The sequence below is a fragment of the Lissotriton vulgaris genome, chromosome 7 (genome assembly GCF_964263255.1).
Source record: "Lissotriton vulgaris chromosome 7, aLisVul1.2, whole genome shotgun sequence".
Classification (NCBI taxonomy): Eukaryota; Metazoa; Chordata; class Amphibia; order Caudata; family Salamandridae; genus Lissotriton; species Lissotriton vulgaris.
The window spans coordinates 1,704,914,144-1,704,929,698 of NC_141695.1; the positions used below are offsets into that span (position 1 = coordinate 1,704,914,144).

Below are 15,555 nucleotides of genomic sequence, written 5' to 3' on the forward strand. Positions count from 1 at the left end.
GGGACTCCCAGGCTTTTTTCCCCATTCGCATTGTGGGCGGGGGGGGGGGGGGGGGGGGGGGGAGATACTCATCAGGGATTTATGCTGCATACCACAGTATAAGCGGGTAGGGAGTTTGCGGGGTGAGGGGTTGGGAAAAAGTCTTCTAGGACTCCGAATGCCGGCTGTGCCACTGGGAACGAGTCATAAAGCACATGCAGCGCTGCTCTAAGCTGGAAATATGTCACTCTGTCCATCAGTCCCATGTGTTTGTCCCCTAGTGCAGCATCCATGCTAATGAAGATGCATTCAGGGAATGCCTGCTCTATTGTGTGTAGCTGTAGCTTTCGCAGTCGCCGAAAGACCCCCATCTCTGCAGTGAAAGGTAATGCCAGGTGTCTAGTGAGTGGCACAGAAGGTGCGAATAGTGTGTCCAAACATGCCCTACAACAAAGTTCCTGCAACGCCCAAACTGTTCAGCCAACCAGATTAATCTTGGCACATGGGAATTGGGCCCGCCAGGTCGCTTTCAAAGGCGGTGTGTGCCATAAACTAAGTTGGGTAAATCCAATGAAATACGAACTGGGTTTGCACACTATTATAGTACAACTCCATGTCCGGAGCACCCTGACCCCCTTGTTCAAACGGAAGCGTGAGGGTCTACCATGCAAATTCGTGGCTGCCCACCCGCCCAAACCAGGGATATATCTAATTCGAGCGAAACCTCTACTTAAATTTGGAGGTGAGAGGTAGGGGAGGCTGATAAAAACATAAGAACTTGGATAATATCTTGACAATGGTAATCTGGCCAGCCAGAGACAGCGTGAGCGACTTCCAACGGTTCAGCTGGCTCTTTAACCATCCCAAAAGTCTGCCATAATTATAACGTCACAGCTCTTCAGAATCCCGACTGATCCAAATCCCCAAATATTTCATTGGGGATTCTGCCCATTTAAGTGGAAATTCTGACTGGAACGCGTCAGTAACCGCAGTTAGCGGGAAGATCGTGGCCTTCTCCCAGTTGATTGTGATGCCAGAGAGGCCTCCGAACCTAGTGATTTCGCAAATGAGGGGGTCCAGATTTGTTGCCGGGTGATTAACGTATAGAGTCACGTCGCCCGCATACATAGACACCAAGATTACCCGGGGGGGTAAAGAAAAGGCCACACTGTGCGTGATGCTGCCGCAATCTAGCTTCCAGTGGCTCCATAGCCACAGCAAATAGGAGGGGTGACAGTGGGCCCGCCTGCCTCGTGCCGCGAGCTACCTTGACAGGGGGAAAGACCACTTCATTGACCAGTAACCTAGCCGTTGGAGTAGAATATAGTTGCGCTTTTTTTTTTTAAACGGACAGGCTCAGGGGAATACGGGTGATAAGTTAAAAAAGGTACGGCCATTCAAAGGTATTGAATGCCTTTGAGGCATCCAAAAAAATAGTGGCAGCCAGGAGAGAAGGGTCAACCTCCTGCACGGTCACGAAAAGGGTGCGGAGGGTATAGGAAGTGATTCTACCAGGGACAAAGCCACACTGATCAGGTCTGAGTACCATGGGAAGCAAGGGGAGCAGTCCGGTGGTCAGCAACTTCACAAGGATTTTATTATCAAGGTTAATCATGGATAGCAGTCTTTAGGAGTCGCACCACTGTGGCTCCTTGTCTGGCTTAAGAATAGTCACGATGAGTGCCTCTCAGAGAGGGGGTAAGAAATTCCCGCTCCAGTGATTCCTCGTACATGTTGGGGTGCAAGGAGTGGCGCAAACTCCTTATAGAATGCGGACGTTAGTCCGTCCAATCCCTTCTTTGTCCCCGGGCATAGCCCGAATCACACAATCACATCCTCCTCTGAGAACGGCTCGTCCAGATATCTACGATCACCATCACTTAGCCATACCAATTCAAGCAAGTCAAGGAAGGGGAGCAGATCGGGGTTGCTTTTCTTTGCGACCGGCCCTCAGAAACAAGCCTGGGACGAACAGCAGGAGTGACCACTTTTCTAGTGCAGGTGTCCATACTCTGTCCCCCTCTGCTCCCTGAGAGGGCCTGTAGGGGGTCCTGTGGTAAGAGATTTCAGCAGATTCAGTAGAAATTTCAGACCACTCCGATCCCACATTCAACAACACTTGCCTGGGAGGGGCAGCCAAAGCCAGGGGGTGAGGGTGGGGGGGAGGCTACCGAATTCACCTCTTAAGCCAGATTGCCACTGTTATTCCTAGAAACTACCGGAGTCCCACACAAGGAGTCCACCATTCCTCTGCTACTCCCCTCCACCAAGGTATCAATTATGGGGGCACTGTAGATAAAGGAGCAATCAGGCTTGCAATAGAAGGCTCCAAAGACCCACCTTCAGCCAGTGCTGTGTCATGCATAGTCCTCAGGGATGCCTTCTTTCCCCTAGTCTCCAGCTTGCCCTTGCCGGGTGGCCCTCGAAATTTGTTCTCCTTTGCAGTCTCAAGAGGTGCCATGGAGGAGTTTCCAGCAGTGGTTGTGACACCAGAAACCAGAGTGCCTGCGGCACGGCTCTTTGAGACCATAAGCCCCCGGGCTCATCATAGCCCCGGGTAAACAAAGTTTCACTAACCGTGGCAGCAACAACAATCCACCACGCACAGTACATGCCGCTGGAACAACAATGCAGCAACTGACAAACTAGCGGGAAAATTCAAGGTATTCAGACCGCAACAGCGATCAGCAATAAACAAGGTAATCCGAATGGCGAGACAATGCTGCGCTGCTAAGTCCGGATAGTCGAGCAAAGCTTCAGTTTCATTAGACACCATATTTGCCTGTCGACAGAATAGGAGGACAGAAAAGGAACGCTCTGTCCAAGGTGTTCTCTGAATGGGGCAGGCATAGTGCACTTGTTTGCAACCTGTGTCTCTCTCTCTCTCTCTCCGGTGATTGGTTGATTGGTGAAATTAACAATTTACTCAGAGATAATCTATTATTGAACATAGTCATGACTCCCTCGTTAATATTACTGAGAATATAAAATAGGTTGGGATTAGTTGAAGGAGGGGGCTTGCTCTGTATTTCCATGACTGTCTTAGGCTTTGTGTCGCCTCACCTGGCTGGATGTCAATCCTCCCACTTTTCAACAACGGCTAACCCGACTTCTAACAGTTTTTCTATCTGGAAAAGGCGGTTTATGCAAGAAAGGGTCGCCGAGCCAGGAAGAAGGGATTGAGAATTTAGCAACCTTTGACCATATGGGCTTATCAAGGGGCCTTATAATTGGAGTTTTTAAGATGTATTGGGAATGCCCTGGTCTTTTTTTTTCTTTTTCTTTTTCTCTTCTTTTCTTTTCTTTTCTCTTTTTCTTTTTTTATTTTAAGGGAGTGTAATTGCACAAGTCACTTTGTGGGGTAACCAGTACTTGGGTTCATTCTATGGTTGGCGCACTTTGACTCACTGATTGTGGGTTCTTATATATGATGAATAATTGTGTCCCAATATTAATTGGATGAACTGATTTGAGCTGCATTGGGATTTTGATTAGCAGTCCGCACTTGTTTGCATATATTTATATGTGATGGATTCTTTCTACATAATCTATTGTGTGGGGTTGGATGGTAGGTGGGGTTGGGTAGAGGCTGTGGAGTTTAAAATTAAAATATGGCAATAAAAATATATTTAAAAAAACAAATTATAACACCAATAATGTTGACTTGGATGTAGAAAAACAATCTCACAATAAATCACAGGACAACTGTATATATATATATATATATATATATATATATATATATATATATATATATATATATATATATATATATATATGTCAAAAGTCTCTATGTGGATCCTGAAAATCGTAACGTATATGCAGATTTCCAAAAGGAACTCAATTGTACAAAACCAAATAGAGGATGGGGTTTAATTTGTTGGAATGATCTGCTTTCTGTCAACTTCAATTATAAATGTTTTCTTTAAGGTTGATGAGCTCATTGACGCGTTCATTTTCCAACTATTACAAACTAAGGCAAATCCAACCAAATGAAGGCACCCAAAATTACGGGCAACTTTCCATACAAACGTAGCTCTTTTTTCAGCCTGAGAAGCAGCACTTGTCTGTGGAACTCTCCTAGTGCTCCAGTAGGAAGGCAGCAGGCACAAGCCCCATAACTGCAAAAGTGGCTTAGAAAAGCACTGTCAGGAGCCAGCCAGTGTAATTAACAATGTAATTGCCAATAAGGCCATTACACTGTCCAGCCCCTGACAGTGCAGGATGGTACAAGAATGTGTTGGTCCTTACATTCCTCACTGCGCAGCATATTTTTTTGCGGCATGGCTTTTTGACTGTATTCCACCCTTGTTTCAAACCCAGGTAGGCATATTCAAAAGTTTCAGAAAGAGAAATGCCGGGTTTCCATATCCGCCTACTGTGGAATGGGCAAATCTCTATTAGTAAAAGTATGTGGATAAATAGCATTGATACAGAAAAATGGACCTCTATTACAGATCAATGTACATTACAAATATTTACAGCTATTGTAAATAACATTGGTCAATGCCACAACAGTGAGTGAAGTACCTTTAACATGCTAAATGGAGAATGTGAGACTCTGATTAAGTGTCTCCTGGAATAGCCATTTTACACTGCTGGAGTGTGTGCAAAAGGTCCTCGAGATCACATTATACACCACATCCACAGCACATCAAGTGTTTTCATTACACAACACTGTAAAGTTAAACACAGACCTTCATGAGAGAGCTTACTGAAGGAGGGTGTATGCTCTATATATCTCTCGATGTTTCCACTTTTGCCTAGCAGATAATCACCCTTTGCTGTTGCCAGACAGTCTGGCTAATCAAAAGATGGCATAAACATGATGTTTTGTCTGATGGCCTACAGTTATTATGTTCGTAAAGGGACTAAATAAATGTCCTCTCTTACTTTGAATTGCAATGGCCACACAAAGAGTGGTATCTCTTGCACCTAATATAACCTCCCACGCCTGCGCACAGGCCCAAAGTGGGATACCCTCTGTCTGTAGATCTGGACTGCACACAGTCAATATTATTTTTAAGTTTAGTTCGTAGCTGACCTTTTGTCTTGAATATATCCTTCCACTCTGTGCAGCTCTTTCCCAAACAGTCCGCAGGGTTTGAAGTTGAGCACACATTTATCACCGGTACTGTAAAAGAAGAATAGAAAATCTAATTAAAATATTGAACATGTGAAAGCACAACCTGTACCACAAGTTTTTCCACCTGTTCATCAAAGCATTGAGCAGTTTACCCTCCCCTTCTTGCGGCCCACTTTTGCAGGGCATGCACAGAAATGAAATAAGTACACAGTAATTTCTTGCCAGATTGGTAGGAAGCAAATAACAATAGATCAGGTGGTGCTCAGACTCTGGGCCAGAAGCAGAATCTAGAAGCACAGTACTCAGAGGACTGCCCTGCTCAGGCCTCTAGGGAACTGCAGGGCACTTTTATACAAAGAGGCTACTTCGAACTAACCTCTACCATGTGAAGTAGGATGTAACATGGTAGACAAGGAGCTGTAAAGAGAGAATGGCCCACAAATCGAAGTCGTGTTGAAAAATGCATCCCAATTCTCACAAATACAATGAACACTTCACTATTAAAATACGGATCCATGTTAAGGACCATGAAATCCCAGACAGTGCATAAGTGTAAGTTTAACAAGAAATGCATAACAGATCTCTGCCCAACTACTTGAGGATCGAAGAGTCTGCCTCTCTTTGTAAATGTGGCAAAGGGATTGGGAGTACAGAGGAGAGATAACGAGAAGAGAGCAGCCCGGGGAGCAGTAAGGATGGAAATGTAGTATCATGGTCTGTCGTCTCGTTCATGGGAGGTAGTAGGAATCAAGGTATGTGAAATGATAGTAAAATTCAATTATGTCAATTTCTGGCTGGGAAAAGAGGGCATGCAACTAGGAAGGGACCAACAATAATTCCCTACTCCAAGTGACAACTTGGGGCTCTATCAGCACCTACCTGTGTGACTAGAAGTTCCTTCTCAAAACTGTAAAAAGTAACCGTTCACAGCAACAAAAGGTGCATTTTTGCCAGATGTTCGTTCATAAAGTCATGTTTTCATCCAAGCAGAGCTGTACACTCTACTTAGAACTCTAAAATAAAATGCTGGGCAAATGGTCTCATTTTCTGCCCATTTTCATTCTTTTCTTTGAGTTATTGTGAGATAAGCAAACATGTCTGGGTAATCGCACTGATCATGACACCAGAGACGTACAGCAGCAGAGAGGTGTCTCACGTTAAAAAGCTTGGATGGCTATACAGTTTCAATTGAACCCTAAAATATTCACCACTTCCTCATTTTAGGTAATTCTCTCATTCAAACATATTTGCTCACTCTGAATAGAACATGTTTCCCCATGTGGCCACCTCTATGCGCTGCTGGCCTTCCCCATGCCATCTCATCGCACTATTCATATCAGTAGAAGAACTCACACCGCCTATCGATCACCAGTTATAACGACTGGATAGCATAAACACCTATTTAACTAACTGATGTCTGCAATTCAGGCTCTGATTTTTCTTTCTCATGCTAATGGAGACAATGCACTCACAAAACAGCTTCCAAAAACGTTCCCAATGGCCACTGAGATTGCCCTCAGGAACAAGTTAACTTCCCTTCGAGAATGCTCTTGCTGATGGATACTGTATCAAATTGCAGATTTGAAACCTGGTGAATACCCCTGGGCTGAATTTGGAGTTTTTGCTCAGCATTGCTCCGGTGTGTCAATGGGTGGTGGGGAGCAGCTTCACTTTGACCCCTCCCCCCCACTTCCTGTCCACCAAACACCTCGCCCGCCATTGACACCGCAGCCGCGTGCCATACTTGCACACCGATGCTAATTTCTGTCTGCTTCTTCGGGTCGGAACTTATTACCTGGTCAGATCAGACAGAAGGCAGATGTCTAACTGGGAATCTTTTAATACACAGTGAAAAGAGTGGAGTCCACAGTAAAGGGAGTGTAGAGGGCCACAGTGAGGGGAGTGTAGAGGGCCACAGTGAGGGGAGTGTAGAGGGCCACAGTGAGGGGAGTGTAGAGGGCCACAGTAAGGGGAGTGTAGAGGGCCACAGTAAGGGGAGTGTAGAGGGCCACAGTAAGGGGAGTGTAGAGGGCCACAGTAAGGGGAGTGTAGAGGGCCACAGTAAGGGGAGTGTAGAGGGCCACAGTAAAAGAAGTGTAGAGGGCCACAGTAAAAGAAGTGTAGAGGGCCACAGTAAGGGGAGTGTAGAGGGCCACAGTGAGGGGAGTGTAGAGGGCCACAGTGAGGGGAGTGTAGAGGGCCACAGTGAGGGGAGTGTAGAGGGCCACAGTGAGGGGAGTGTAGAGGGCCACAGTGAGGGGAGTGTAGAGGGCCACAGTGAGGGGAGTGTAGAGGGCCACAGTGAGGGGAGTGTAGAGGGCCACAGTGAGGGGAGTGTAGAGGGCCGCAGTAAAGGGAGTGTAGAGGGCCGCAGTAAAGGGAGTGTAGAGGGCCGCAGTAAGGGGAGTGTAAAGGGCCACAGTAAGGGGAGTGTAAAGGGCCACAGTAAGGGGAGTGTAGAGGGCCACAGTAAGGGGAGTGTAGAGGGCCACAGTAAGGGGAGTGTAGAGGGCCACAGTAAGGGGAGTGTAGAGGGCCAGAGTAAAGGGAGTGTAGAGGGCCACAGTAAAGGGAGTGTAGAAGGCCACAGTAAAGGGAGTGTAGAGGGCCACAGTAAGGGGAGTGTAGAGGGCCACAGTAAGGGGAGTGTAGAGGGCCACAGTAAGGGGAGTGTAGAGGGCCACAGTAAGGGGAGTGTAGAGGGCCACAGTAAAGGGAGTGTAGAGGGCCACAGTAAAGGGAGTGTAGAGGGCCACAGTAAAGGGAGTGTAGAGGGCCACAGTAAGGGGAGTGTAGAGGGCCACAGTAAGGGGAGTGTAGAGGGCCACAGTAAGGGGAGTGTAGAGGGCCACAGTAAGGGGAGTGTAGAGGGCCACAGTAAGGGGAGTGTAGAGGGCCACAGTAAGGGGAGTGTAGAGGGCCACAGTGAGGGGAGTGTAGAGGGCCACAGTGAGGGGAGTGTAGAGGGCCACAGTGAGGGGAGTGTAGAGGGCCACAGTGAGGGGAGTGTAGAGGGCCACAGTGAGGGGAGTGTAAAGGGCCACAGTAAGGGGAGTGTAGAGGGCCACAGTAAAAGGAGTGTAGAGGGCCACAGTAAGGGGAGTGTAGAGGGCCACAGTAAGGGGAGTGTAGAGGGCCACAGTAAAAGAAGTGTAGAGGGCCACAGTAAGGGGAGTGTAGAGGGCCACAGTGAGGGGAGTGTAGAGGGCCACAGTGAGGGGAGTGTAGAGGGCCACAGTGAGGGGAGTGTAGAGGGCCACAGTGAGGGGAGTGTAGAGGGCCACAGTAAGGGGAGTGTAGAGGGCCACAGTAAGGGGAGTGTAGAGGGCCACAGTAAGGGGAGTGTAGAGTGCCACAGTAAGGGGAGTGTAGAGGGCCACAGTAAGGGGAGTGTAGAGGGCCACAGTAAAGGGGGTGTAGAGGGCCACAGTAAAGGGAGTGTAGAGGGCCACAGTAAAAGGAGTGTAGAGGGCCACAGTAAGGGGAGTGTAGAGGGCCACAGTAAAAGGAGTGTAGAGGGCCACAGTAAGGGGAGTGTAGAGGGCCACAGTAAGGGGAGTGTAGAGGGCCACAGTAAGGGGAGTGTAGAGGGCCACAGTAAGGGGAGTGTAGAGGGCCACAGTAAGGGGAGTGTAGAGGGCCACAGTAAGGGGAGTGTAGAGGGCCACAGTAAGGGGAGTGTAGAGGGCCACAGTAAGGGGAGTGTAGAGGGCCACAGTAAGGGGAGTGTAGAGGGCCACAGTAATGGGAGTGTAGAGGGCCACAGTAAGGGGAGTGTAGAGGGCCACAGTAAGGGGAGTGTAGAGGGCCACAGTAAGGGGAGTGTAGAGGGCCACAGTAAGGGGAGTGTAGAGGGCCACAGTAAGGGGAGTGTAGAGGGCCACAGTAAGGGGAGTGTAGAGGGCCACAGTAAGGGGAGTGTAGAGGGCCACAGTAAGGGGAGTGTAGAGGGCCACAGTAAGGGGAGTGTAGAGGGCCACAGTAAGGGGAGTGTAGAGGGCCACAGTAAAGGGAGTGTAGAGGGCCACAGTAAGGGGAGTGTAGAGGGCCACAGTAAGGGGAGTGTAGAGGGCCACAGTAAAGGGAGTGTAGAGGGCCACAGTAAAGGGAGTGTAGAGGGCCACAGTAAAGGGAGTGTAGAGGGCCACAGTAAGGGGAGTGTAGAGGGCCACAGTAAGGGGAGTGTAGAGGGCCACAGTAAGGGGAGTGTAGAGGCCACAGTAAGGGGAGTGTAGAGGGCCACAGTAAAGGGAGTGTAGAGGGCCACAGTAAAGGGAGTGTAGAGGGCCACAGTAAAGGGAGTGTAGAGGGCCACAGTAAAGGGAGTGTAGAGGGCCGCAGTAAAGGGAGTGTATAGGGCCACAGTAAGGGGAGTGTAGAGGGCCACAGTAAGGGGAGTGTAGAGGGCCACAGTAAGGGGAGTGTAGAGGGCCATAGTAAGGGGAGTGTAGAGGGCCACAGTAAGGGGAGTGTAGCGGGTAGTGTGGAATCTGTGGTTAGATAAGAGTATCCACCAGAAAGGGTGCCAAAGGCAAGTAGCTTGTTCTTCTAATACATACTTCTAACCGCAGATTACTCACCTTGTGAATACCCCCAGGCACCAGACTGGATCTAGAGATTTTTTTCAGCAATTCCCTTGCGCCCTGGTAGTGGCGTCATGAAGCTCTTGGTCAGGTGCGTCCAGCCCCAGAAGGGATGCTGGGCCGTATATACTTACTACATCTGCTCTTCAATGTCAGTTCCTTTCTTTCTGCACCTTCCAATACAGATCTGGAGCTGCTCATTCACTGTCACACAACAGAAAACTTTGTAAAAGATCAATAAAAATCCAGTGTGCATGGGCTAGATCTCACTCTAAAAACAACAGGTTTAAACCCTGCACGGACTCCCACAAACTCTTGTTTGTGACACAACCTAACAAAGTATGTTGTTAGAGTCTAGGCTCCTTGCAGGACTAGATTGTATGGTGAATGAGCTCTGATGAATCTGAAGGCCATAGGGGACCGCAAAGTTATGTTGCTGAACATCGCAGGAAGACCCGGTCAAAGTTGAGGATGCATCCTCGGTCCTGAGAGAGGTATTTATTCCACTTAGAATCCTCAGGTAAGTGAAAGTCAAACAAAAAACACAGCAAGTCAAAACATGACTCCACATCTTTACGCCGCTCTGACACCAGGTCCCGAATCCCAGAGATAATCCCAATTCAGCCTGAGTTTCCTGTGCCATTTTCAATGCTGCAACAGATGTAAGCCTTCAAAGAGGTTATGTTATGCATTTTTTATACCCTTGAATGTTCCTTTGGTGTGCTTCCAGGCCCCACGTTGCAAGGAGGCCTCCAGTCGGGTTACTGTTAGCATGTTTGTCCCAGATGCCAACTATGCCTCTCGACTCTACTCCAGGGTCAGCCTCGGCTCCTGGGCCATTTCCTGCTCCGGATCCTCAACTGGCCTCCCACATGCACCACCAGTAGAACCCATAGTCCTCTCGGACTCTGAAGCAAATCCTTCTCAACCCCAACCACCCTAATCAGACTCTCAAGGAATGCTACCACATCCACAGTGCTTTTCTGAACCAGAGCCACATGACTGTGATGATGGCGATGACAAATCACGACCGCATGAGAAGGAGAATGTTTTTGGGCTCTCCAAGAGGCCAGTGTCAAGGACACTGGCCTAGATTAATCACTTGGCCCCATTACAATCTGCTTACTTTGCAATGGTCATTAGAAGGGCGGAAGAAGTTCTTGACCGCCAACTAACCTCAGTGCAGCTAAAAACAAATGTCCTTACGGAGGTTCTGCATCTAGGGCAGCCCTCTTCAGAGCCTCTCCTTCCATTTAATGAAGCTCTACTACGACACCCTTCTGTGAATCTAGGCAAAGCCAGGATCTTGCTTCCCCATCAACAAATTGCCAGGCGTCACAGGTCAGCTCTGTGGGAACCATCTTTCCTTCTCCAGCACTCAACAACAGAGGCCTGTGTGTTTTAAGTCTCTACTAGCTGGTTAACCCAAATGTTTTTCCTCTGACCTCACAAGAGTGACGGAGAGATCAAAATGCAGAGAGTGTTACCAAATGTAAGTAATTTGTTCTTCTGATGAATACTCATACCCACTGCTTCCTTACCTTGTGTAAATACACCAAAGCATGACAGTGGGTTAGTGGAATGGCTCAAACCAGAAAAACCTCTAGGACCGAACGGGCAAATGGGCTGGACCTGGCTATCAAGGCACTAGTGCTTCGTGAACATATGATGTAATGCCAACATCACAGCCTGACAGATACCCAGAACCATGTCCATGGGCAACACAGTGGTCGCAGTCCAGCTCTAGTCAAATGAGCCTTCGGGCTAGCTTCTATGCTAAGCACAGCAGATCTTTATATAGATGACTATCCACCTAGATAGTGTCCTTTCCTGCACTGCCTTACCCTTCTTTACCCCAGTAAAACCCACAAAGAGCTGATCATCCACTTTGGTATGTTGAAAGGTAAAAGCTCAAAACTCTTTTAAGGTAAAAAACAAGGAGCCTCTTCTCCTCTTTCAAGCGTTGAGATAGAGAAAAGAAAGCCTGAAGGGTGATACACTGTCTAACGTGAAAGGGCGTCACTTCTTTAGTCAAAAATGCTGCTCTAGTCTGCCACACCAGTTTGTCTGGAAAAAATCTGGTGTACGATGGGTGTACGGACAGATATTAAAGTTCACTCACATGGTGGCGAGGTTATCACTATGAGGAAGTCAGTAGACATAAAGGACAGCTTTGCTTCGGCTCAAACTGAGTACACATCAGAAAAGTGGAGACCAAAGTAAGGGCTCACTGTGTCATTACAAAAGAATTTGGTGGGAACATATAGACCAGGAAATATATCACAAGTGATTTAAACAAGGATAGTCGGTCACGTAGACACAAAAAGGCCAAAATGGACGACAACTAACCTTTAAATATGCTCATGGTAAGTCCTTGCTGGGCTAAAGGAAGCACAAAAAACAGAACATTTGACAACTTTACTTGTAATTGGTCTGTGTGGTGGGAATTGCGGCAGGCCAGAAACTTGTCCAAGCATCCAGTGTAAACAGGTTTAGAAGATGGCTGTTAGAATGACATGCACTACTTCAGGAAGAAGATCAAAGGCAGTCAACTGTGGCTACTCAATCTCCACGCAGGAAGGTGTAGATTATGTAGGTCTGGGTGAAGGACACTGCCCTACTGCGAAGACAGAAGATCCTCCCGAAGTAGCAGCCTGATCATCAAACAGTTGCTCATGGCCAGAGTTTTGGGTGTATAACACTCTCCTGGCCCAATACAAAGCCACTGGGATGACTTGTACCTAGTTGTTCCTGATCTTCAGAACTTGGGGCAGGAGAGGCAGTGGTGGAAATGTATACAGGAGTAGTGTGCTCAACTCTGTGCAAATGTGTCTCCAAGACAGAGCCTTCATGTGAATTCTAAAGCACAAAAGAGCTCGCACTGTGTGTTCTCTGTGCTGGTAAAGGGCTTTCCACCTTCCAGGACTTTCAACATTGCTGTGCACCACCTCTGGGAGTAGCTGCCATTCATGATCAGCAAGGAGTCTCCATCTACTTTCATTCTCCTTGGCTTTCTAAAAATCCTACCAGGTGGTTTACGACCAGGGAGATGCCCTGCCAACTCAGCCAGTTCCAGATGCGCAGGGCAAACTGCCACAGGACTCACTCTGCCCTGCTTGTTTCAGTGCCACATGGGGGTGGTGATGTCCATGAGCGCCTGGATTAACCTCTCTTTAATGGGAAGGGGGAAGATCTCCAATGCCAAGCAAATTACCTGATACTCCAAAAGATTGATGTAGAGGCTTATCTCTATCAGAGACCACAGGCCTCTGAACTTCACCTCTCTCATATGACCTCCCCAGCCCAACAGTGACACATCTGTCACCAACACCAGCCCTGTGTGGGGTAGGGAGAAAGGTCTGCTGTTGGTTTAACATGGATCAAGCAGCCACTGTTGAAGATCTTTCGCAGCCTCCTCCGAAATATAGATAGAATCCAACAGGTTCCCTATGTGCTGAGCCATTGAATCTTCAAATCCCACTGCAGAGTTTGCATGTGCCATCTGGCATAGACCACTAGCACGAGACCAAGAAATCTAAGAGACACTCGGACTAAGACTCAAGATGGAGGCTGAAGCATCAGGATCACAGCCCAAATGTCTTGGACTTTCTAATAAAAGTACACAATATCTAGAATGGCTCACATGAACGTAAACCTCTGGAAAGTAGTCAGGTGTGACTTTGGCACGCTGATTAGGAACCTCAAAGGTGGCAGGATGTTCACTGTCATCTCTAGATGCTTTATGAGTGACTGAGGTGAGCCTGTCTTAAATGGTCCGTTGTCGAGGGCGGGGGAAGACAGCTATCCCCAAACTCCGAAGATGTGATGCAACCACCGCCATCACTTTCAGAAACATAAGGGGCACTGATAACGTTGAATGGGAGCACCGGAAACCCAAAATGCTCCTAGCCTGGGCCATCTTGAACTACAGATTATATTATGTTAATTATATTTATAGAGTGCACAGTTACCCAGGGGTGTTCTGGCGCTGGTAGCTCAACTATATTGAGACCAGGGTAGCACGGAAAGTGTAGCTGGAGGAGACTAGGAGTTAAAAAGCCAGGTTTTAAGTAGCTTTCTGAAAGTGAGAAGGTCAGTGGAGTTCCTGAAACTCCAGGTGAGGGCATCCCATGCTTTGGCCGCACCTGTATTGAAACTCTTCACCCCCTCACAAAGCTTTCTTCATGGGTGGTACGCTCACTAGTTTGGCTCCTAGTGACCGTAAGGTTCTTTTGGGAGTGTACCATTGAAACCGGTGAATCAAGAAGTCAGGACCCTGACCATGTAGTGTTTTGAAGACAATACATAGTAACTTCTATTGAACGTGTTTCCTGATGGGCAACCAGTGTATTCTTTTGAAATCCTTGGTTACTGATCCAAATTTGGGGGTGCCTGTCAAGTCTTGCTGCCGCATTTTGTAGGATCTGCAATCTATTTAAGTGCCGCTCTTGGATATTCAGGTAGAGCCCATTGCAATAATCCAGCCGTGATAAAATAAGGGATGAGACGACCGTTCGTAGACGGTCTTCTGGCAGGAAAGGTTTGACCTTCTTAAGCAGTTTAAGGGAATGAAAGGTGGCAGAGGTCGTGACGTTTATCTGGTCCTCAAAGCTCAGTCAATCATCCACCATTACACCCAGATTTTTGGCCTTCCTCATGGGTTTAGGGAGGGTACCCAGATCTGATGGCCACCAGTCCGGGTTCTAGAAGATGGCCTTCTTTCCGAAAACGAGGATTTCAGTTTTGCCTGAATTTAATTTTGTATTTAACAAAAAGGTGCCCCCTCTTCAAAATTAATTGTTGAAAACAGGGACCAAACACACTTATTTTAGTCCGGTCCGGTATATTTATTTATACCCTTCACTCATATTTTTTTGAAATAATTTTTTGGAAATGGCAGTGGAAGATAACTCTATACAGACAAATAACTACAAAAAACACTTATAAAGTTATTTCACAAAAACAAAAATTCACAATTTTACAAAAATAAAAATAACAACCAATAAACATAAACAATACATCCAACATTAGATTGAAGTATTTAAGCAATGTAGAGAATCATTTTGAATACAATTACTGACATCCAAAATATAATTGCAAAGTTAAGCAATGTATGAAACAAATTTTCTTTATGTGAACAAGAATGCTATCACTACATTCACAGAGCAAAAAAGAGATATGTATCACTGTTTTTCAAAAAACATATTGGTTGATATAGTTCGCTCTTGTTGAAATAGCCGACGCGTTTCAAGTTTGGACTCTTAGTTTCCAAACCATCTTCAGGGCTTTGTATTAGTCTGTTGGGATGTAAAAAAACATGGTTTGTTTACAACCACTTCGCCTCCAATGTAGGAAAATCAACCGTTTGGATAAAAGTTTGTACCTGTGTGATACTCAGTTGTATTTGCTTTCTATCACTGGGCACAACTCTGTCCTTTAACTGTACAGCTGGGCGCTTGGCTCCAAGAATGACAGTCTGTGAAACAAACGACATTTAGTCGTTTATCACTTAATTTAAAATCATGGACACAGGAACTGTCTAGTATTGTTTTTAAAAAAACGTTTCCATACCTTAGGCCATGCTATCTTGCGTTCCACCAGGGGCAGGCAATGTCTTTGTTCTCTGTTCATAAGCGCCTGTTCAAATAATACATAACCTAATTTTAGACAACCCCATTTTAAACTGTTGTGGTGCGAGGGTACAAACACTTGGATTTGCAAAATGTACCTTTAAATCCAATGATGGTGCCGCTCCGTGCCCTTTCTGTACTTTGTATTGTCCTTTTTATTCCGCTAGCTTGTCGTCCCCTATTTAAACAAAGCACTTATGAAATAATTGTGCTATCATAGATAGGACCAACCACGAGCATTTCGCTTTTAAGACAGGTCTACATACCTGTATGTTCG

General features: G+C 46.8%; 1 protein-coding gene across 4 annotated transcripts in view; it reads right to left on the minus strand.

Annotated features, from left to right (window-relative positions):
• The window catches only part of OSBPL2 (oxysterol binding protein like 2), a 342,788-nt gene that overhangs the window by 56,519 nt on the left and 270,714 nt on the right, over positions 1 to 15,555 (minus strand). For all 4 annotated transcript variants that reach the window (XM_086932854.1, XM_086932857.1, XM_086932856.1 and 1 more), the window contains one exon: positions 5,024 to 5,113. In XM_086932854.1, the coding sequence (XP_086788980.1) occupies positions 5,024 to 5,113 (90 nt within the window). The remainder of the gene's footprint in view (positions 1 to 5,023; positions 5,114 to 15,555) is intronic.